Source organism: Ambystoma mexicanum, chromosome 1p (assembly GCF_040938575.1).
Source record: "Ambystoma mexicanum isolate Mex_15411 chromosome 1p, UKY_AmexF1_1, whole genome shotgun sequence".
Classification (NCBI taxonomy): Eukaryota; Metazoa; Chordata; class Amphibia; order Caudata; family Ambystomatidae; genus Ambystoma; species Ambystoma mexicanum.
The window spans coordinates 296,005,815-296,028,778 of NC_090921.1; the positions used below are offsets into that span (position 1 = coordinate 296,005,815).

General features: G+C 46.7%; 1 protein-coding gene across 6 annotated transcripts in view; it reads left to right on the top strand.

The window, feature by feature from the left end:
- The window catches only part of SBNO2 (strawberry notch homolog 2), a 1,228,831-nt gene that overhangs the window by 556,673 nt on the left and 649,194 nt on the right, over positions 1-22,964 (top strand). For all 6 annotated transcript variants that reach the window (XM_069647284.1, XM_069647292.1, XM_069647268.1 and 3 more), the window contains 3 exons: positions 13,284-13,417; positions 14,365-14,455; positions 15,088-15,231. In XM_069647284.1, the coding sequence (XP_069503385.1) occupies positions 13,284-13,417; positions 14,365-14,455; positions 15,088-15,231 (369 nt within the window). The remainder of the gene's footprint in view (positions 1-13,283; positions 13,418-14,364; positions 14,456-15,087; positions 15,232-22,964) is intronic.

Below are 22,964 nucleotides of genomic sequence, written 5' to 3' on the forward strand. Positions count from 1 at the left end.
TTTGTACTAGTGTTTTGGCATTGCTATTTGAGAATATTTTGGAAATTAAATCCACACCACGTTCATGGAAATGTTCCATAATTGTGCCTGTTAACAAGAATGGTGATGGCTTAAATTGATCAAACTGTCGGCCCATAGCTCTCATCGATGCAGAGAGCAAAATCTTTGCATCTTTTTGTTTTGAGGGATATGGAAGCTTGGCCCTGCAACACAGGAAGATTAAGTAAATATCAAGTGGGATTTAGAAAAGGGAGGTGAACCCGATTAAATGGCTTCATCATGACTTGCCTACAAGGAACGTCTTGGACAATGGAGGGATTACCCGCATGTATTGCGTCCATAGATTTTTTTCAAGCTTTTCATTGTGAATCATGCCTTACTTTGGGGAAACATTGAAAAATCAGGAATATTCCAGATTATCCATTAGCCATCTTAATTGATCTGCATGAGGACCCCTCTCCACTTGTGAGATTGAACAGGCAGGGTAGCTCAACAGACTAATTTGAAGTATACAGAGGCCTTCAGCAAGGCGGTGGTCTCACTATTTAATCTATATTTTTCTGATCTGGAAGACACATTGTCCACAGCAGCTTTTTTCGCACCAAAAATCCAGAAGCTACATTTATTTATATAGCGCACCAAACCCAGAGTTATCTATGCGCTTATGCTTAAGAAATTGGTTACAGTGCTTGTGGTTACAGGGCAGAATGCGCAGAAAGTAATAACATCAGAGAGCACTATAGAAGGTAATTGCATCACAGGCAGAAGTGCAAAAAGAGGTCAAGTGGGCACATTCGTGGAGCCTAACCCCAAGTTGCATGGCGGCTGCGACACTAAGATGCAGTAAGGACAAGCAGGGACAAGGTTCAAGGTCCAAGCACACAGGCACAAGCATACGACAGGGGGGTACAGCCAGGTACAAAGTTCCACCTGCGAGCAGCTGGGTAGCGGACAGGGAGCAGAGAGGGCCTTAGAAAGGGGGCCTTGGAAGGGGTGGGCCGGCTAAAGCGTGCCGGTCCACCATAGGCCTCTGACATCCTACAGTAAACCAATCAGCACACACATGGACCACACAGTTGGCCACAGGGAGCTAGCTGCAAGTACGTAAAAGTGTCATCCATCTTTGAAGTGCCCAAAGGCCTGTAGAAGCAGGCCTTCTAGTGATGTTTAGACCTCGGACAGTGTGCTCGGGGGTCATTATGCAGGAGAACAGGATGCAAAGTAGGAGCGAAAATAAAAGTAAAATGCTCTGGTTTTTTCTTTTTTCTGACTTTGGGAAACGCACATCCCACTTTAAGAGATGAGCTTATCTTGCATTCCAAATTGACATACGGCAGACAGAATACCTCTGAGCGTGGGAGGCACAGTCCTCAAGGCGCCCATAGTTGTAGTCTGGACTGCTGCCGGAATTCAGCCGACACAGGAATCAAGGCGAGAAATACATGTATACTGCGTGATTTATGCAGAGTATGTGGCCCTTCTGGACCATACCCAGAAAGGTCTGCAATATCTACTGGATGCTATAGAGATCTGTGCTTCATCGAATGAATTGAAGATCAATCCTAGTAAAACCATCGTTCTGCAATTTGCAGCCAACTCGAGAAAAGCATATGAGTATAATTTGAAGAGTGGATAGTGTACCGATTGTACCACCTAAACAGATACTCTACTTGGGGTGTAGTCTGGAATCATCAGTGTCTATTGCCCGCTGTATCGGACTAAAAGGTAAGGCCTGTAATCTAGCCTCCCAAATAAAGAGTGAATTCCAAATACTGCAGATCAAGACCCTCTTATTCATCACTATAATATCAAAGTGATAACCTCTGTTATATGGGCGGGAGATCTTTTGTACCTCCAACAGCATTGATTGGGATATAATTGAATCGATTGTATGGAAGAAAGTGTTAAATGCACCTAAATCACGCCCTATCTCTGCTCTGAGATATGAGTTAGGATTTCCGTCTATGGAAGGGTGGCTTGACTGGAAGATGGTAACCTTTTATAGTATTATTGTATCCTAAAGTGCCATTACTCAGTATGTATATATAAAAAAGGCCATGGGAAAATGTGATTGCTGGTCCTTTCATAACTTTGACCCGAGCAAAGAACATCTTGGAGAGTATTAAGCAGTCAAAGGATACATTGTGTGAGAATCCCTGGAGAACAAAACAGGTTTTATTCCAAAAAGACATGGTAGATACAATTGTTGGAATGCTCAAGTTAAACATCCACAAGCGTTGTCAATCCTAGACAAACCACTGGGTGATAGACCGCAATACCTTCAAAAATTCCCCAATTTATTTTGTAGGGGGACATTTTCTTCATTTTAGGTTTCATTTAATTCCAACTTGCTAAATCCAATACATTCATGCACCGACTAATAGTGTACCAGAATTCTGTACTTTATGGAATGATCATGTTTCAAACAGTAAGATATATATATTAATTGAATGTACAGTATTACATAATTTACGAGTGTTCTTCTTTGCCGGATTTACACACAATGAGTGTTGACTTTCAACCCAAAACCTCTGGCTTAGGCTCTCGAATGGAAATTAAACTATTTTGACAATGGCTGTTTTAAACTTTTTAGGGTATTTAAAATGGATTGAAATTAGAGAATTATGGTATGAATTTTAGGAATGTATTCATTTGAGTAATTAACTTATCAGGAATGTATTACCTAATTACTTGCAGCTTTTATTATTGAATTAATGTCTTTCTAATAAATGTGCTTTTTTTTATACACATACAAAATAAAAATAAAACTACTACTGACCAGACCACAAGATTCATAACGACTACAGAACATACTGGCACGTATTGAGGTTGGATGATGAGCTTCGAGAGTTAATGATAAACCTACCACCACATACACTAGGGAACCAATTTTAAGGACCAAACCTTGTCCAAGCTTTATGCATAGCACACAAATAGATAATTGGCTTCAAGTACAAGATTCTTTTTCAAATGTGTAAAATGAGCTGTGTAAATATGCTGCAATCAGTACTAAAAAATGTACGCTAGGTAAGGGACAGACTTTTAAGATGCATGATCTGATTAACTGTAGAACAAAATGTGTTGTATATGCCACTGCAGCATGATTTATATTGGGAGCACCAGCAGAAAACTCTGGTTCTGTATAAGAGAACTGTGAGGGCGCAGGTGCGCATCTGGAGCTCCTGAGCAACCCTAACGAGGGTCTGAGTAACCCTAACGACGTTATATACAACGCAGAGGGTGAGTGGCAACCACATCACTGTGACCATGTGGGTCAAATCTCTTCAAATGCTGAAGGAGAGATCCGACCTCGCCGGCATGACTGGGTGGCCAACAGGCCAACGGACGAGGCAGGAGATGGAGAATGGTGTGGCCACAGCACACGCCGGAATGACTTACAGCATGCAGGCACTGAACCGCATACGGACAGCCTGAGCGGAATGGATGATGTCACAAACAGGGAAATGCTGAAAACGCCCCTACGAATGACAGTTGGGCCACGAAAAAGACATTGAAGGGGGAGCTGCCAGTAATCGCGGTTCCACTGACGCACATATCCTTATGTCAAGCATATTCTTTGACAAGGAAGGACCTACCAGCAATATCCACTGATGCCAAGCTGAACGGCAAAACCAGGCAACAGCAGGGCCATGAGGCATTGTGGTTGACTTTATTGTGGAACAAAGGGGGCGGGGCCTGGGGGTGTGTTATCTACACTTCCAAGCATGGAGGCTCCAGAATTGGTTGTGGACACTCCAGCCCCCATATAAGCCTGACACTGAAGAGGGACAAATGAGAGATTCTCTGCTCTGTTTCAGAACAGGTCAGAATACGAGGAGAGAGCAGCTGAACATCGCTAGGCGTACAAGGACTAGGACCAGAGTTTAACCCTATTCCGTGAGAAAAGCAGCAGGCTCTGACTGCCCCAGACTGGATTCCAAGAAGGGGTGTCCAGGGACTTTGATTCTGATTACAGCCTATTTTCTTTTTCTTTTTAATTCAATAAAGACTACATTTTCATTCAGGCACCAGAGCTGTCCAGCGTATCATTACAAGAACATATATGAATATTGGCAGTCAATAACCCAATGTGCCCCTAGCTGCCTACGTGACTAAAGAGCATCAAGAAAGACTTAATGGAAATCTCAAATTCCTGGGACTGATCCATGTGGAGAACGAGCTTAGAGAAAATCAAGAATTAAACCTCAGGCAAGAAGAAGAATGTTTAATTTGCGAAACTGGGAGCATTTTCCCTCAACTCAGACCATGAACTTTCAGTCTTTTTATAACCAGAGTCTCTAACTTGCTGATGATCTGAATACTAATTCGAAGATTTTGATTTGTTCATATATTAACCACTATTGTGGAAATCCTAATGTTGGATCTATGTACAAAAAATATGAGGATAATATATTGCCTAAACATTTGTTATATGTACACAATCAATGATTGAACTGCTGATAACTATGCTTGCATCAAACATATATTTGATCAGATGGATATTATGACATCGTACAAGGGAAATTGATCTCGAAATACTCAGGTTTCTTATAATGTTCTTCAATGTTCTCTAAATGCATGTGCTTTGGTTAAATACTACCTCTCTTTGGGTTAAATTCCCATCAATATGGTTTATACTATACAAATATTAGATTATATGTATTAGAAGATTCACAGCTGCTCTTGGACAACGTGCCTCTCTCTCAAGGAATATCCTTTGGTAAACTGTGAGAAACTTAGGTGTATTCTCCCATGTAGACACAGAGAATCCTCTGGTCAAGTGGCCTGGGGAGGGCCATCGCTATTGGATTCCAACCGTGGGGGTGGACAAGCGAGGGAGGGTCACCTAGGTAGGGGAGACCGGTTCTGCCCTCAGGAGAATACCCTAGGAGAGTCGCTGTATTCTAATAAATCAATAGAATGAGAAGGTCCAGAAGCCTTTGTGGGTTATGCAGGCCCCATTATTCCTAACCCAGCTGAGAGACAAACTGATTATCCCAGAGCAACCCCAGGGAAAGGGGTTAGACAAAGACCTAATCTCAATTCCAATGCTTCTTTGTCTTTCCCCAGTTTCGATCATGGGAAGAATTGTACAGAACCATGCTTGCATATTAATGGAGTGTGGGGGGTGGGTAGTAACAGGCAGTAATTTAATGCAAAGAAATTCACCTTTTGTCTATCAATCACCCTGTCATAACTTAGCCTGTCAATGTCAAGTCCCATCTCATTCGATCCCCCCCACCCGTTTTTCCAACAAATAATGAGACGAGGAAGAGGCAACTAAAATCAGTAAAGATTACCCATAGCAGTAAAATGGTGAAAACAAGGGAAACCTACCCTAGAAAGAACTTTAGTTGTCCCACTAATAGTCGGGCAGGGTCATGCATTTAATAGTAGCCATTCACACCTGACTCCACTTGACTGGTCTTTTCACTATAAAAGTTACACAAATGGATGAGCGACTAGGAGTGCAAGCAGGAGAGCGAGTTGGGAGGAGAACCGAGATGCCAGAGCTGCCCAGGACCGGTGGCCAGAGACCGGGATGCCGAGACGCTGAGAAGCGGCAGCTCGAAAGAGCTGAAGCGTGCTGAGGGAGCCGTGTCTCCAGGTACCCAAGAAGTGTCAGTGTATGGGAGCGGAGAGGCATGCCGGTCCTCTGCAGAACCTGCGAATGCTCATTCCCCTGGGCCAGTGAGACAGCCCAGGAGTGTCCTAGGGGCAAGCAGTGACACCCTGACCTCGGAATGAAGAGCCACTGTGGAGCTGAAGCACAGCGGTCAGCCCGGTGAGTCTGAAAGCATTGCAGAGCCGGGTTGTGAAGGGCGTGATACAAACTAACACAAGAGATACAGAAGTGTCATGGCCACAGGCCCCAGGACACAAAAACCACACCATCTAGTGATGGGGGCAATGGATCACTTGACTCACTTATGCCCCTTTGGGGCCCATAAAAACAGGGGACCTGGCTGGACTCAGTCCTGGCGTCTTTGGCGTCAGGCTCATATAGAGATGTGAGCAGGAACACTTTGTTTCATTGCAGGAGTGCTTTTATTTTACAAGAACTTTCCAGGAGCTGATACATCCTCATGTGCTGACTCATCGGGTGTGGCAGGCAGGCTGAACCTGGTTGGCGTGGCTTCAGAAGCTCATCTATATAAGCTGCTCCATCCTTCAGGCTGGTGCTTCGCGTTAATGTGCACTCGCGTGCAACGTGGCGCTCACTGCCGCTTTGACCAGTTTACTTACCTTTGAAACCGGGCGTTCTCCTGCATACTCACCTCCAAGAAACCGGTGCTTCATCTGCAGACTCATCTCCTGACATCCAGTGATCTTGATCCCGACGCTGCAGCACCGTACTCCGCATCCACAAACTATGACCTTGTGAAGAAGAAGAAAGACAAGGTTGGAACATCCGTCCAAAGGCCGCTCCACATTTGAACCCAGCGCGCCCCCTAGTTAACAATTTACCAGCTACTGTACCGCTGCAGCTTCGTTCCTCATTCCCTCCGGCTGCCGCCATGAGCCCCGCAGCTTCTGCTGAGCCGGCAACATCACCTGCAAGGGATGAAAGCAAAAGAGCAAACATCAAAAGTGGAACGGACAGCAATACAAGACGACCTTTACAATACAACAAAAACAGACGAGTAAAGACAAAGGCAAACATTAACACTTACCTGAAGTGTAGTGGTTTAGTCGCAGCAGGACTGGGCCATCACGTGCAAGGGACCAGTGAAGGAACTTGGTCCAGATCATACAAGCGCCCCTGCCAGAAGCAGCAGGACAGAGTGCTTGCCAAATCTGATCAACAGGAGTAGTCCCGAGCAGCATCACCTATTACCACCTGTCCCCACATAAGCGCAGAGGGTGAAGTCGGACCCGAGCGACCTCACCCCCGGGAGGGCTGCAACTGTACCCCAACGCCTCTGCAGAGACCAGGTGAGTGTAACAATAAGAAAAAGGACTGCGTTTGTGTGCGTATGAAGCTAATGGGAGATTAAACAAGGCAATGATGTAAGTAAACAGTAGGGAAAAACTAGGCAAACGCGCATGTATGAAATAATAAATGGAAGGAAGTCAGGCAACAAAGTGATGCAAGTGCAAAGATGTCCAGAACCCCATGGAAAAGGTACAAGAGGCAAGAAAGGCAAAGGTAGTGTAAAAAGGGTGAGAGTGAACCGGAAAAAGAAGAAAGTGCACGAAAGAGTGAAAGAAGCGTGCAAGAGGCACAATACAGAGAAGGAATCAAGTAGTGTGTTATAACGGCACATGTGTATTCAGGGTGGTGAAGTCATAGTTGCTGGTGTTTGGAATGTGGGATTTCCGCGTTCTGGAGGGACGGTTGGGACTTGCATGAGAGAGGCTTCCTGGATGGTTTTGGGGTACCCAGTGTACTACGATTGTACGTGTCTGTGTACCTACCTATCCTACTGTTCCATGAACCCTGAATGACCACCGGACTAAGGTCGACAAAGAGTACATAACTTACCAAGCTTCCTTTGTTACACAGTGCAAGTGTGCACGACAAAGGGAAAAGTACGAAACAGCATGAGTGGCAAAGGGTCAGAGTGTTTGCTCTTAGGAAAAGCAAAGAGCCTGGCGTTTTCGAAAGCCTCCAATTCTACCCCATGAGAGGATGGCATGATGCATAAGGAAAAGGCACATCCTGGCCAGCTGACTTCGTGTTTCGACCTTAAAGATGCCTATGCTTGGGGAAGGATGCCCTGACAAACTAAAAATTAACTGTGACATACTTTGTTTTTGTGTTGAAAGCTGGAAAAGGCCTGAGCTTCGGGAAGGGAACCCCAAGGAACTCGAGACACTAAAAGTATTTGTAATCACTATAAGGGTCCTGTAGAGAAGGTCATATAAACAGCCCTGGTGAGTGATCCCATCTGTGTGACATTGACTTTATTACACCTGGTGAGAAGACAACCTGAAACCAACTTTGGTTTTGCCATTTCTGTTAAATCACTATTTCTCCTTTGCAAAAGACTTCCGATCACATTTTCTGTAAAACATGAGGGCAGGCATAGGTTTAGACCCAGACTGACAGATATTTTGGACTATTAGACAACGACGGCCATTAGAAACATCAGTTAAGGGAACCATCCCTTTAGAGTTAAAGCCAGCTAGGCATTCCACCAACCCAGGAACCTTAGTAAATAAAATGTTTAGAAAAATACATTTTAGTCTGTCTCTCTCTTGATACCATGCCTGTCTCGCAAAACCTTAATGCCATAAATGTCACCAGATATAGTGACCCCTCTCAAGCAGCTGTAGTTACAAGTTAAACTAGCTCTTTCAAGCACGATGCTAATATTTCTGGGATCAAAATATAAATAATTGATTCTGCATAATGCTATTCAGCAAGAACATTTTCTGTTCTTCAGATGAAAACGTCAGTGGGATGTCGCCCGTTTACACAATGACGTTAAAAACAATGGCGGGTTGCTGCAAACCATGCAGCAAGCCAACAATATAGCTGAATATCAGCAGGGTTGTAAAACATTTACAAATGTAAGGTAAGATATCTATTTTCTATTTATGGATCATAGAATCCATATTTCCAAGTGGACCCTTTGAAGTGGATTTAGGATCACCATAACATGAGACTAGAAATCCAAACTGGATTTTCTTAAAATTTTCATCCAGTTATTACGTCATATGGACTGGATAAAATAAAAGAATACAACTAATTTATTAATGAAAAAAGACATACTAGGGCAGGTCATATTTCAATTAAAAAATTATTTAATCTTTTAGTTTAGGATCTATCTCTATCTTCTTAGGCAATTGAAGTAAATATGGAACATATCCAATACATACTAATTAAATTTTGGGTTTCTATTTTTTCTTGTTTTCTTCATCCTCATCGATGAAACTTAATTATGTCATGATTTTTGTTCAATCTATTTTTCTTCGATTTTGCAATTTTGTTTAAAGGTATTTGTTTACTCCTCTCCTTTTTCCGAATGTCCCGCTGTTTAATATACTGTGACAGGTTAAATATTTTATTTGACTTCAAAAATGTTTTTCATTGTGTTTAAATATCAAATCTACATAAACATAATGTAGAGGGTTTGGATTGCTTGTCGGTGATTGAAACTGGGTTATGCACAAGCAAAGTTTGTTAACACTAAAAGGAAAAACTGAATAGCACCCATATAATTAAAAAGAGAGGCATATATAAAGCTCCTCAGTGATTTGGTTTTCTGAAATGGTCTCCGCCGCAAGAGGAGCCGAAGCACATGGTTACCACCTGTCAGTGACTTAGGAGGGTTTATACTTCAGCTTGTTATATTTGAGCAATTATATAACAATTGGTGTTGAAAGAGAGGAAAGAAAAGAGGGCAGAGAAGGTTCTATCTGCCCTCCCTAGATGCCTATCCCTAGGGCCCGCTGGTGAGCTGCTTATTTAAAAGTGGATAGAATAAGGAGGTTTAAAGGGTTTCTTCGATTTGTAATATCACCATAGCCTGTTTGTTATGAGACCTTAAGACTACTGATGCTGATTACGTAGTATCGTATAGATCTCTTGTTGCTTTGGTGATGTACAATGTGTTGACAGGTGTGATCCGAGTGAGGATTGGTGTGTTATGTAACCAAGGGCTGCGGGCAGAAAAAGTAAAAGCAAGGCAAATTCCCACGAGTATTTCGGCAATGATTACTTTATTGGCCTATACTGTGGCTGGGTATACCATAATTAAATCCTCTCAATGGTGTGATAAAAAGAACATTATTGTGTAGACTCTGCAACTCTGCGTAGATCCGGTGATTGGGGGGTTCTCCCCATTACTGAAAAAAGAGGAATGCAGTGGAAGACTGTCCACTATCTCCCGTGTTTTGTCAACCGGTTTTGGTGGGCTGGTTTATTAATGCCACCTTCTTCCGGAGTGTCTTCTTACTAGGTTGCGATGGTCATCTGCATACATTGCACGCCCATATTATTCAGGCTCTAGAAATGTTTTCAGCATCTAGTTACATGGGTAGATCTTACCTCAGTGCTGGATAGGTGGAGGCATTCCGACTGATCCTCCTTCCACTCCTCTAAGGCCATCATTAAAGTTTACATGAATGGTACCGTCTTGGTCCAAGGCCCTCAAGCCAACCTTCTCCTCTTTGATAGACGCTTCCCGCGCCTTCTCCTGCTGTCCCCTCTCACCTCCACGGCTTCCTCGCCTCCCCCCGCTGTCTCCACCTTGGCAACCTTGTCCTCTTCTCCTTCTGCCCCCCCTCGGCCTTCTTCTACACCTGCAGGGCGTACCTCTGATTTGTACCCCACCACGGAATTTCTTTTTTTTGGGGGGGTCCCCCCAAACCACAGTTTTTGGTGTAAAAAACACTTTTTTTCCTATAAGGAACCCCCCAAAAAACTATACATTTTTAAAAAAAAATTCTACCCTTTTTGTTTTCGGTCCTATTGACTCGACCCTATGGCATTCGATCCATTTTGTTTTCGGTCCTTTGACCCCATATTGCCACTCTAAACTCTCACTCGGCTCTCAAAACACTCCTCTGACATCTGCCACCTCCTGGAGGAACTTAACCTAGATGTCCTCGGTCTCACTGAGACATGGTTCAAGGCCAGCTTTGTCACAAGCTTTGACACTCTCCTCCCTGATGGCTACAAGATCCTCTCCGCACCCAGACTCAACTGTTCCGGAGGGGGTGTAGTCCTGATCGTCCCAGAGTGGATTCCTGCCTCTGTCATTCCTATGCAGGCCTACTCCTCTTGAATGCCTCGTCTTCAGGCTCGCTCTCTCCTGGCCATTCCCTTACTGTGGCTACCATCCATCGGCCACCTGGTCAGACCTCCTCCTTTCTCTCTGAATGGTCAGACCTCTCCACTTGGTCTCAACCACTCAACTCCTCCTTATTGCAGACTTCAACATCCACCTGGATGCTTCCTGTCCTTCTACTGTATACTCTCTCACTCTCTATTCTCCACTCTGGCCCGACACACACTGCAGGGCACACTCTGAATGTTCTGATCTCTTCAGACCTTCCCCTTTCAACCCCTCTCACCACTCCTCTCTCCTGGAGTGATCACCTTCTCCTTTCCTGACATCTCACACTCTCTACCCCTCAGGCCAAGCCAACTCCAGCACTTCCACCTACCTTCTCGGTTATCCGACCCAGGAATCATGTGTCAGTTGAGGTTTTCGCCACCACTTTCTCTCCTCCCCCCTTCCGCCTTTGGCTGACTCACACCATGACACAGCTATTTCCATGCTCCACTCTGCTATTTCTGATACTCTCAATGTTCTTGCCCCTGTCATGAGGGTCCGTTTGAAGCCCAAAGCCAAGTGAAACTCTTGGTATGACTCCAAACTCGTCGCCCTTAAAAGCAAGTGCAGGGTGGCTGAGAGAAAATGGCGTGCTTCTTGTACATCCTCTGACAAACTTGCCTGCCGATGGGTATCACTGATCAGGCCCTGGCATGGGTGACCTCCTTCCTCTCCGATAGACCCTTCCAGCTCCAACTTGGGTCCTTCCTCTGCTCTTTCTCTATCTCTACCTCTACCTGTGGTGTTCCACAGGGGTCTAACCTCTCTCCTTTGCTGTTCAACCAATACCTGGCACTTCTTGCCCACCGCATTGCCGCTCTCTGCCCCAACTTTCAGTGCTATGCGGATGACACTCAACTCATTTTCTGGCTCCTCTCTGCCATCTCTTCGCCTTCTCTCATCTCTGACTGTCTGCTATCCAGGAGTGGTGTGCTACCAATGATCTCTGCGATTCTCCTCATCGGCACACCTGCCCCCTCCTTTCCTGTCGCTCTCTGGCTGGCCTCTCTTGGCCCTCTTCCTGCTCCCACCGGTGAGGCTGAAAACCTCGGGGTCATCTTCGACTCCACACTTTCCTTCTCTCCTCATATCTCTGATGTCTCTATGAAGTACCACTACCAGCTGCACCTCCTCTGAGGTATTCCTCCTTTCCTCTCCTTTCCCCAGAAGCTCACTGTCTCCAGAGCTCTGGTTCTCTCCAAGCTGGACTACTGCAACAGCTTCTTTCTTAAATCTGCCTGCCTCTACTCTCTGCAACTCATCCAAAACAGGACTGCAAGACTTGTCCTTGGCCTCAAGCCGAGGGATCATGTCTCTCCAGGAGTGAAATCTCTGCACTGGCTCCCAGTGGCGGCGAGGATGTAGTTCAAAACCCTCTGCATTGTCCACAAGGCCTTCTGGGGTCTGGGACCTCAATACCTAAAACTCTCTTCTTAAATATGTTCCTTATCGCGCTCTTAGCTCATCTTCCTCCAACTCCCTCGGAGTAAGTCGCTTCTCCAAGCACTGAGTTGGTGGTAGATATTTCTTCTGCTGGGGCCTCCCCTGGAACAGCCTCCTTCCCTCTCTGAAGCTTGAGGAGAACCGTCTCTGGTTCTGGAAGCACCTCAAGACCTTCCTCTTTGCTTCTGCTTTCTCTCCCCCTCTCCTCTGCTGATCTCCTATCTGAATCTGCACTGGTTACCTGGCTACCCTCTGATCTCTGGGCCAGGTCCCCTTCCCACCAGTTGCACACCTGCACTGCCCCCCTGGCAACCCATGCACTCATGGACTGTTTCTGTATCCCTACAGCCCCTACTAGCACTCGACGACACCTGATGTCTCCACCTACTCTGCACTTTCCACCAGCTGGCCGCACTTTTATTTATTGTCTTTATTTATTCTACTGTTATCCTATGTACTGCACTGCCCCCTCCCATTTCACCTTTGCCCCCATACCCTACACTTGCGTGATCTCAATGTCACCTGGCCTAGTAGGATAGTTGGCTCTGTCTTCCCTATGTTTCCCCTCCCTTGTCGCGCCTTGAAACACTTCTTTCTAGTTGCGTTACAAATGCTGTATCATATCATTTCTCAATCTTTCCTCAATCATGTTTGTATGCAAACAAATACAACATCCTTACAAATACTTTGAGCCACAGAACTCTCCAAGGCCAAGCCTGGAAGAGCTGTATTTGTTTTAGTCTGGCTTTTCAAAGGACAGCACACCCTGATTATGCTTGCATCCCTCCTGCTGGAGCGCTATAAAATTGGGCATACCTGGCAGAACTCTGTTCACATGGGTCAGGTCTGGGATAGCATAACTCAAATGGGATACCTCTTGCTTGCCTTGGTCACGATTGGAAGAGTCTGGCTTACCTGATGTAAGCACACCTCGGTCATGCCCTGCTTACCTTGGTCAGATCACGTTAAACAGGCCTGGCAGAGAGTGGCACCATTCATATGTTTTGGGTTCTTTTGCACACCTACACACTGACCTATGGTTTGAATTTTCAGCAACACGAGGTTCTCCTTCCCAGTGGTCAGCGCGCAGGGTTCCTGATTGGAGATGGCGCCGGCGTGGGTAAAGGAAGAACCGTGGCTGGCATAATCTTCGAAAACTACTTGAGGGGGAGAAAGAAATCACTGTGGTAAGTGCGTACAATACCTAATGCACTCAGTATGTCAATCAATGCACCTTGTGCAATTTTCCTTACCCTCATTGATTACCAGGGTGACATCAGAGAGAATCTCGCGTAAATCCCATCTCCGCATTGCTCTACAAGTATTTCAACTCTGAGATGGTCCACATTTCACCTCCTTAAATGGAGCCTTATGCATGGCCATCACTGTACCATCACACTCTGTGTTCCTCGGGGGGGGGGCCTCACGCAGGGTTGTGCCCTCTTTTCACCCAACCCCCATTCCACCATAAGGACCCTCATTAAGGGACAGACCCCTCACCCCCAGTGTTCTCCTGCTGTCTCTTTTAGGGCACCAAGCAGAGACCTCCTTTCAAGCTGTGATCTCCATGCAACCTCTCACACTACCACCAAAGGGTACTCTGTAGGGATTCCCCCCTCTCACTTGTCCTCCAGTGATTATCATAGGCACTATGCAAGACTTGCCCTTTCTACCTTGCCTCGCTGATTTCGTTGTTTCCTTTTCCCACTCAATAGACTCTGTAAAGCCCCCTCCTGAAACCCAATGATCCAATGAGTGCTCCATCTAGGCGTAGTCTCTGCCCCTGCTGTGATCCCCAGAGTGTAGGGATCCCCCTCACGCCTAGCAAACTTTATAGGATGCCATGCAGGGGACTGCTCAACCCCATTCATTTCTGGAAGGTGGCATACCAACACCCATAATCCTTATAAGTAACTGATGATTATAGCCACAGTAACCTTTGACACAGTAGCTCTCATGGGCCATTCGTTAATGAACAATTCACCCCTCCAAGCGATCTCCACTGGACACAAACCTAGGTTTCTTTGTCATCACCTATGCCGATCCAGATGATCTCCAGGTGAGACCATCCAAGTGACCCATTGGGGCACATTAACTGGCTGCCTTCTTCGCTGATGATGCTTCTTCATTGCAGGTTCAGTGTATCTAATGATCTAAAATATGATGCGGAACGAGACCTGAAAGACATTAATGCGGCTGGGATCACTGTACATGCTCTGAACAAGGTATGACTGCTACTTACTGCATCACATTGGTTGGGACAAGGGTGGCTGACATCCATAGTAGATAACAATAGTAGAGGGGCTGAAAGCATCTTTCACCTTTCGGAGTCTCCAAATGCTCCTATAACAGGAGCATTTGGAGAATACTATTGTGAGCACCTTTGCGGCTGTGGGTTATAGAATGCTCCCCCTGATGAAAGATGGAAGGCAGTGGGCACTAACTATAACCCTGGAAACAAAGGGAGAGCTGTCTGCCCTTTCATGGGCTTCAGGGTGTTAACTGCACACAACTGTGTTTGGTTTCCACGTTTGTGTGCCGGACAGCTATTTGCACGTGAGCAGTGTATTTTGTTTTCATGAAATAAATTACTGTGATTTTGTGACCTACATGCATTCTGCACACTATTAAAACATATTTTAAGGAATGTATGTACCAGGACTGCTTTCTGTTGGAGAATTTGCAGACTAGGCTAGCCATAACAGAGGGCCTCTGCAATTGCATCTATTGTTGACGGCTGTTTTGGCAATTATTGAGGGAGGTGGGATTCCTGTGGGACTGTAATCCAATATAAAATCTTTTTTTTTTTTTTACACTACCTGAATTGTGAATTTGATGGTTTACTTTTTTACCACAGATAAAATATGGCAACACAGCTACCTCAGAGGGCGTTCTCTTCGCCACTTATTCAGCCCTGATTGGTGAGAGCCAGGCAGGGGGGCAGCACCGAACCCGCATCAAGCAGATCATGGACTGGTGTGGAGAGAAATTTGATGGAGTAGTATCCTTTACGAAAGCTTGACTTGATTGGCAATACCCCACCTCTGCTGAGGGCAGGGAGGATTGCCTAGTAGTAGCTGCACTGCTCTGTTAGGCAGAGGAATGGAAAGCCAGCTGTGTGTAAATTACACTTTTGTAGAGGGAAGAAATGGAAGTGCATGTATATTTTGGGTGTAAAAGCTACCTGAGTTTTGACACAATCATGGGAGGGATCTGCATCGCCTACACTTTTTTTTTTCCTTTTATTAACTTTTTCCCATTCAACTCTTTCTTACCAAGTGGGCTTGCCCAATTGCAACCCATTGTTTCCTTGGAGCCCATATAGGCTATCCCATGCTCTAGCGCTCAGAATCATTTTAAATACCACTACTTCATTCTCTAACAAACTTGCCCTGTGTTTCCTTTGTTGTGTCTCACAGAAAGTAAGTGTTTGTTACAAAGTGGAAAGTTTCTTATAGCAAATAAAACTATTTTTACTATAATCGCATGCAAACTATTCACAACAGGCTGATACAAGTTGTTAGGGCAGAATTCTATTTTGGGGGTTTTCAGAATCGTATATTATGGGTCTGTTATTCTTTTTGCTTTTCCATTCTTCATTGTTTGTTTTTTACATTGTTTGCGTGGTCAGTGGGACTACTGCTGAAGTTCTCCACTGCCACTAGATCCCTTTTCTCCAGTGGGGTCTGGCATGGATTCACATGCTCATGAATATTCCCCGTCGTCAGGCTGGGAATCCTTGGTAAAGAAAAAATCAGTATCAGTTTCGTTTCTGATCTGTCTTTCTCAGTAGTAACCAATCACTGGTCTCTGGGTCATACTGCCCCCAGCCAATGACTGCCCTCTCCCTAGGCCCTGCCTCTGGCAGCCATCTTTAGATTTTTACTGCACGCTCAAGTGTTGGGAGTCCTCGTGTTTAGCTCTCGAGCTTTTGCTGTGTTTTCGCGCTTTTTCAAAGAGAATTTCTCATTTTTCAGTCAAATAGAGCCTCAAGCTCCACCGTCTCTACATCCGATTAACGGGCATCCGTGTCAGATTTTTTCTACGCTCCTCAAGGGTGAAGGTTTTGTCGAGTTACGCTTCTTGGAGTATTACAGAAGTTTCTGCGGCCTACCCGAACATGGCCCAGGAGAAAGGAGGCTCGACGCCCGGAAAGCTGTTCAGGGTCTGCCCTGGATGCCAGCTACAGAATGTGTTGAAGAAGGACGAGCATTCGAAATGTCTCTACTGCCTTCAAGAGGACTTGCAGGAACATGTCGGAACGAACCATCAGGGACCGACACCTTCGTCTCTCTAACTGGCTGGAAGGAAGGAGTCCGTCTGGTGAGAAGAAGAAGAAGTCAGAGCGGTCTTCTAAGTCCTGTGAGGGCGCCCCGGTGACGGGGGCCCAACAGAAGGCAAAGCACAGCGAGTCCGCGGCACCGGGAGCGCTGAACGGTCGGCCTCTTCGGCTGCCAGGCAGGCGCGCCTTCCCCGGCACCATCAACCACGAGCCAACGCTCTGGTTCGGGGAAGAGGAAATCCGAGAGGCCCTGGTCGATCTCGAAGGATTCGGCCGAGGGGAAGCGAGACGGTGACCCTCCCCCCAAGGTGAAGTCCTCAAACGTGCCTAAGGCGGTGAAGGCCTTGATTCACCCGGCCAAGGCCTCTATCGAGGGAGTCGCGGCCCTGGCGCAGCCTGTGGAGGCTACACCAGTGGAGGCGACCTCGGGGCCCAGAGTCTCCCTGCCTCCGCGAAGGGAAGCCTCTTTCGGACCTGTCGAAAAGACCCCTGTGAAGACCCCGGCGGAAAAAGAGGGGGGGCGGTGGCCATTGTTGACACGGATACAACATCCGAGGAGGAGTTGGCAGAAGTCCTAGAGGGCGTCGAGGAGTCCCGTCTCCACGGGAAGGATCCTGACGAGGGTGACAATGAGAGTGACAGCGGCACTGGCGAGGGTCCTAGTCAGCCGTCGCTTCCGCAGCCGCAGGACAACTCGGCTGCCATTTTGTTGGCGATACAATCCTTATGTTCAGAAATAAGGAAGAGTTTGCCCTTACCACCGACAGAGGACCCGGTACCAGGTCCGGCAGAGGAACCAGAGCCGTTCCCGGAAGGAAGCCCCCTGAATACGAGAAGACGGATCCACTCAGCCCCGCCTTCTCAGCCTTCGCGGCCTGCTCGGCCTTTACCCACGTCCTCCGTCCCTGGGGATGACACGGGTACTGACGACAACATTGACGGAGCTCCCATCACCAGCCCGGGCCTCCCCGTCCGATGAGATCGGATCTTTCCACGCAATGATCGCCAGGGCATCCAAGCTTTTTCAGCTCTGCCCCGAGGAGAAGATGAAGGAAGCTTTCCTTTACCAACGGCGCGAGGCCAGGAGGAAGTCAGTCCTCGCCGTGCCTCTGCTGGATGACATCTGGGACGAGGGTCTCACCCTTCTCAAGAACCCTTCTACGACGCCTGCCAAGAAGGATCGGTACGAGTAGAAGTACCGGGTTCCCGACGCGGCTCCTCTGTGCCTTAGGGCACAGGACTTGGTCGTCTCAGCGGCGGCCAAGAAGAAAGCGGGGGGGGGGCGTCGGTCTCAACGTCAACTTCCCGGCCGGCGAAGGGAAGAAGCTGGACGCAATGGGACGTCGAGTTATCTAGTCGGCGGAAACAACGATTAAGGCGGCCAACGCCCTCGCGATCGTGGCCTGCTACGACAGGGAGTTATGGTTCAAGATCGCACCCCTGTTGGACTTCCTACCGAATGACAAGAGGGCCGAGGCCCTGGAGATCTTGCAAGAAGGCGAAGTGGCGTCGGACCACGCCATTACGGTGGCAAAGGACATGGCAGCTGTTGAGGCTGACCGGATTACCTGGCCGCCAAAATCTTTGATTTAAATTCTCCAATGCGGTTGGTGGACTGGGAGAAGATGGCTCCTGTGAGTGAAGAGATTTGTAGGAGAACCCTTGTTCCTGAACTCAGTCCTGCTAAAAGTTTGGAAGATGAGCAGGTCTAAACTAGATTTCGAACCGGAGCGGCTGTTGCCGGTGGCAGTCTTCTTTCTAGAAGAAAAGGTACTGTCCCGTTCCTGGTTGCTTACCTGAGTGCTTACAGTGTTGAATCAGACTCTTCCTGAAGTCTCTGAGACACATTGGCGTGGACAACCCAACTGTGTTCTCCCAGACCTAAGGACAACTATCCCTTTAGTCTACACCACTTCAGAGGGTCAGCCTGATCTCCCTGAACCACCTGTTAACTAAATATTTTACCTACCTGCAACACAGAAGAAACCTGCTATTCTGACAAATCGGACTTATTCTGCCTTCCATCCAGGTGTCCTGGTTCTTTAGTGCCTCATCTAACTCTGAGACACTTAACCCCATATAGGGTTGAACCTTTTGAGAATAGGCTGCCTAAAAGTTCTTAACATTTTATGTGTTACTTAATGTTGGTTAAAAGGATTGATTTGCTAAACTTGTATCCTTCCTTGAATATTTAACTGTTTATCACCTAAGAGTTTATAATTGAACTGTGTAATGCTAAACAGACGTCTTAGTGTGTGTGTGTGTATATCTATCTATCTGAGGCTTATGGAATCTGCTTAGATCACATGCTGTGCATAGGCCAACATCTAGTGGAAGCTGCAGAGTATTAGTTTTCTAAACTCGAAAAAGGGACGTTGATGGGGCGTGCCAGTAATACTATCCCGTGTGACGTCCACTGTACCCATGAACCCTCATGCGTCTAGGTCCCTCAGATTGTTTTTTCCACTATTCTAGACGGACGCTTATAGCGGAGTTCCTCTTTCGGCTTATAGCCATTTACTAATTTAAAATTACTGATAGTCAGTGGTATAAAGGATAGAAAGAATAAACTATCGAAACAACACACTGGTGAAGACCAGAATAACGACTGTCGGAAGACTCCTGCGAAGGATCCGTTTCGTCCTTGGAAGGCTGCCCCAGGCTTAGGCCCACACAGTAGGGAGAGAGGGGGGAGGTAATTTTAGAATGTATATGCCCCTTTTCTTAGACTACATTCACCTAGCTGCCAAATCCCTTCGTTATGGACAAGACCCCCTTTAAATTTTGCCCAAGTGCAATAGGAAATTTCCATGGGTCGATTAACAGCTAGTCTGTAACCTGTATCTCCCGATAGACCACGTTGAGGGTTCTTGTTGAGCGTGTAGGCTCTTCAAGCCCAAGACTTTGAAGGGCCTATCTACCCAAACGCTGGGCCCACTACGCCAGGCAGCTCGAGGCCATGGAAGTAGAAGGCGCTTTCAGCGACGGCAGCAACACCGCGGTTTCTGACTGCGAAGGTGCCGGGGTGGCTTTGGTTACCCAAGTGCAGGCCCCCGACCCAAGAAGACAGGCAGGCGTCCTTGTTATGGGGACAAAACGGTTATAGGTCATGGTACCGAATCAAAAGGATCGAATGACAAAAGGGTCGAGTCAATTTGACGGAAAAAAAGGATCAACATTTTTTTCTTTTTTTTTCGTTTTTGGTGTAAAAACACCCTTTTAAAGCTAAACTAGAGCAACAAAAAGACATTTACATTTTTTTTTCGATCCTTTGGTTTTCGGTCAAATGCGCTCTCACCTTTTGCATTCTATCCTTTTGTTTTCGAAACTTTAACTTTACACCGTACAAAACCCGGCGGCGGAAGCGCTATAACTTCATCCACCACTAAGCACACAACCCAAGGCCGAAACTCGACATACGCGTCGAGTGGACGGCAACGCATGACATCCAGGGAAAGGTCAGTGGAATCTCTGTCCTCTGGGCACTCTCGTTCGAGATCACCACATGACAGGTCCCGGCCGTCGAAGGACAGTATGGACATTGTCCGAAAAACTCCTACCGATGCCTGATCATTCACAGATGAGGCTCCGGTTCAGCCCGCACCCGAAATTTGACGTTCTGCGTCAAATCAGGCACTAAGCCCCAAACAGTTGGGGAAACACCCTTGAGGGGGTCAGGGTAGGGAGAAAGAGTCCAAGAAGAAGCCCGAGAAGACCCCCTCACAGGGAGAAATGTAAGGAGGCTAGGCCCAAAGTATTACTTCCTCCAACAGATGAAGACTTAGGGCTCCCTTCCCAACCATTGGTCATCCCTAGTTCGGCGCAATGGTCGGCTGAGGATATAGACAGGGTCATGAGGAGGATGTCCTTCATGGCCAACTTCTATGAAAAGGACCCTGCCTATTTTCAGAGCTTCCATTCCACTCCCCCCACTACAGCACTCTCTGGATCGCAGATACCTGCTCAACTACCTGTTAAGAGGTCTCGCCCTGAGAATCCAGTGCAAGGCACAGTCATTGATCTCTATGACCTGGACTCTGACCATGAAGACCTCTTTTTTTCAAGAGGCAGCAGACCCTTATTATGGGGATGACGCAGCAGACCCTTATTACGGGGATCATGAAGACCCTGAGGCAAATATGTATCCCATTGACTGTCCGGTTGATCAGGATCCCCCGGTCATGGACTCACTCATTGACAACCAACCCCTTCTTAATGAAATGCTCGTCAAGGCGGCAGAGCGTTTTCAAATGGAGACCCAGAAAGTACAGCAAAATAAGGATTTTATAGAAGAAATCCTAGGCGATAAGAAGGCTGTCACGCAGTTCATGCCTCTCCTCAAGTCCATTCAGTGAAAAAATACAGCCATCGCTGGACACCGCTAATTTTGCACGGGCAGTGGACCCCCACATAGAGAAACTGTTTAGACCTGCCCCGTCTGACCCGCTGTATATCGGAGGGCAACTGAGGCTTGATTCATTATCAAGTTGTTGTTATAGATTGATTCATAGTTGTTACTAAAACAAGGAAGACGACTGGTGCTCCCCTAGCTTCTTCTGAGGTCCGCCTCACAAGGAAAGCAAAAGACTTTACACAACGATGGCCAGGAAAGTGGCATCCTCTGCAGCATTCCAGACTAGGATTGCTAACAATTCGACCATGTTGGCCAGTTACAACTGCCACAAATTGGATGAGGTCTCAGCCTTACTATCTCCGGCCATGGAACCACTTGGGTCTCAGATTATGCAGGTAGCCGCAGAAGGCAGAGCAGTGTTAAGCTGCTTATTAAAAACCAATCTTAACGCTGCAGACAATGCAGGCAGGATAAATAACAGAGGGGACTATTATCAAGCGTCACGCTTGGTTGCGTCTGTCATGTTATAAACCAGAGACGCAAGATACCCTTATCAACATGCCCATATTGCCCAACGTGCTCTCTGGCAAGGCTGTTGTGGACGCCGTAAAGACGGCCAAAGAAGAATGATACTCAAGTCGTTGGGCCAATTTACCAATAGACCTACTGGCCAGAGGGGAAACTGGACCTTTCGTCGCTCACGCAGCCAAATTTCACAGAGGGGTTTCACTTCTACCCAGAGCCAAGGTACTACCTGGGGAAACAATCAGGGCCAGTCCTCCCAGAATTACCCAAGAGGAGCGTGCAGATCCCTCCAACGCGGTAGAGGCAATTCCTCCCAAAGTGGCACGCCACCTCAAAAGCAGTGACTATCCGCTCCAGGTGCCCTCCCATGCCTCTCCAGTAGGAGGGCGCATATCCACCTTCACCCACGCATGGGAGGCAATCGCCACAGACAGATGGGTGCTGTCCACTGTAACAGACGGATATTGCATAGAACTCCTCGAGCAACCCTGGAACCACCCCCACGTCAAACGACCCATTCCAAGGAACACCAGCGTATCCTCCTCGAGGAAGTCGCCATGCTTCTACTAAAGGACGCCATCAAAGTCATCCTGGTCAATCAAGTAAACAAGGGTATTTATTCGGTTCCATGTCATTTAATCGCGAGATGTTTTTACCGCGATTTTCTTTTGAAAAAAACCCATCAAATCTTTTTTTTTTTTGCGGGGGGTGGAGTGGGTCCCCCTCCCAGCCCCTCCATTTCCTAAAAAATGCGATGGGTTTTTCCCAAAAAAAATCGCTGTAAAAAACCTGTGAAAAAACATCCTGCGACGAAAGGACGTCGTACCATTTATTCAACATACTTCCTTGTGCCAAAGAAGATCTAACAATGCGCCCAGTATTAGATTTGCGCCCTGCAAACAAATATGTCAAGCCACAAAAGTTCTGCATGACTATGCTACAGGAGGTAATCCCTCTACTAAAAAAGGGGATTACATGGCAACATTGGATATGAAAGATACCTATATTCATTATTTCTAAACTGGCGATATGTAAATACTAGCATCTGTTTAAGTCACCTTTTCTGTGTTCATTGATGTGTCATGGGTTAAAAGGACTACCAGAACAGGACGGAGTTACTGCGAACAAGCCACATGTGTGTGGCGAAACGCGTTTGTTAGCCTCCCTGCTACTGGGAAGCCGTTTTTTATTGTATAATTAATTACAATAAACTGTTGCAGTGCAGTCGTTCGTTGTTGGCCTTCCCTGGTTGGATCTTTGGACAAGCTATTGCTGCAGGATATTTTTTGGATTTCGTTGGTGATGGGAGTCCAGCTTCCTAAGAGACTGGACCATGCGGTCCGTGTTTGCTTTCTTTCTCATATACTCCACGCTGAGGACATCACAGCGTTAAGCTGTACCGGTGAATAAACTGAACTTTCCGCGCTCGGAATCCTTGTTGATGTTGATGGCACCCCCGCGTGTCAATTAAAGGCTCCCTCGTAGCAGCGAAGAAACGTGATTTGGAGGATTTCCCTGGACCTCACCCAACACTCGTGTTTTTGCTAGTGGAAGCCTGCCGCTTTGTACGTTG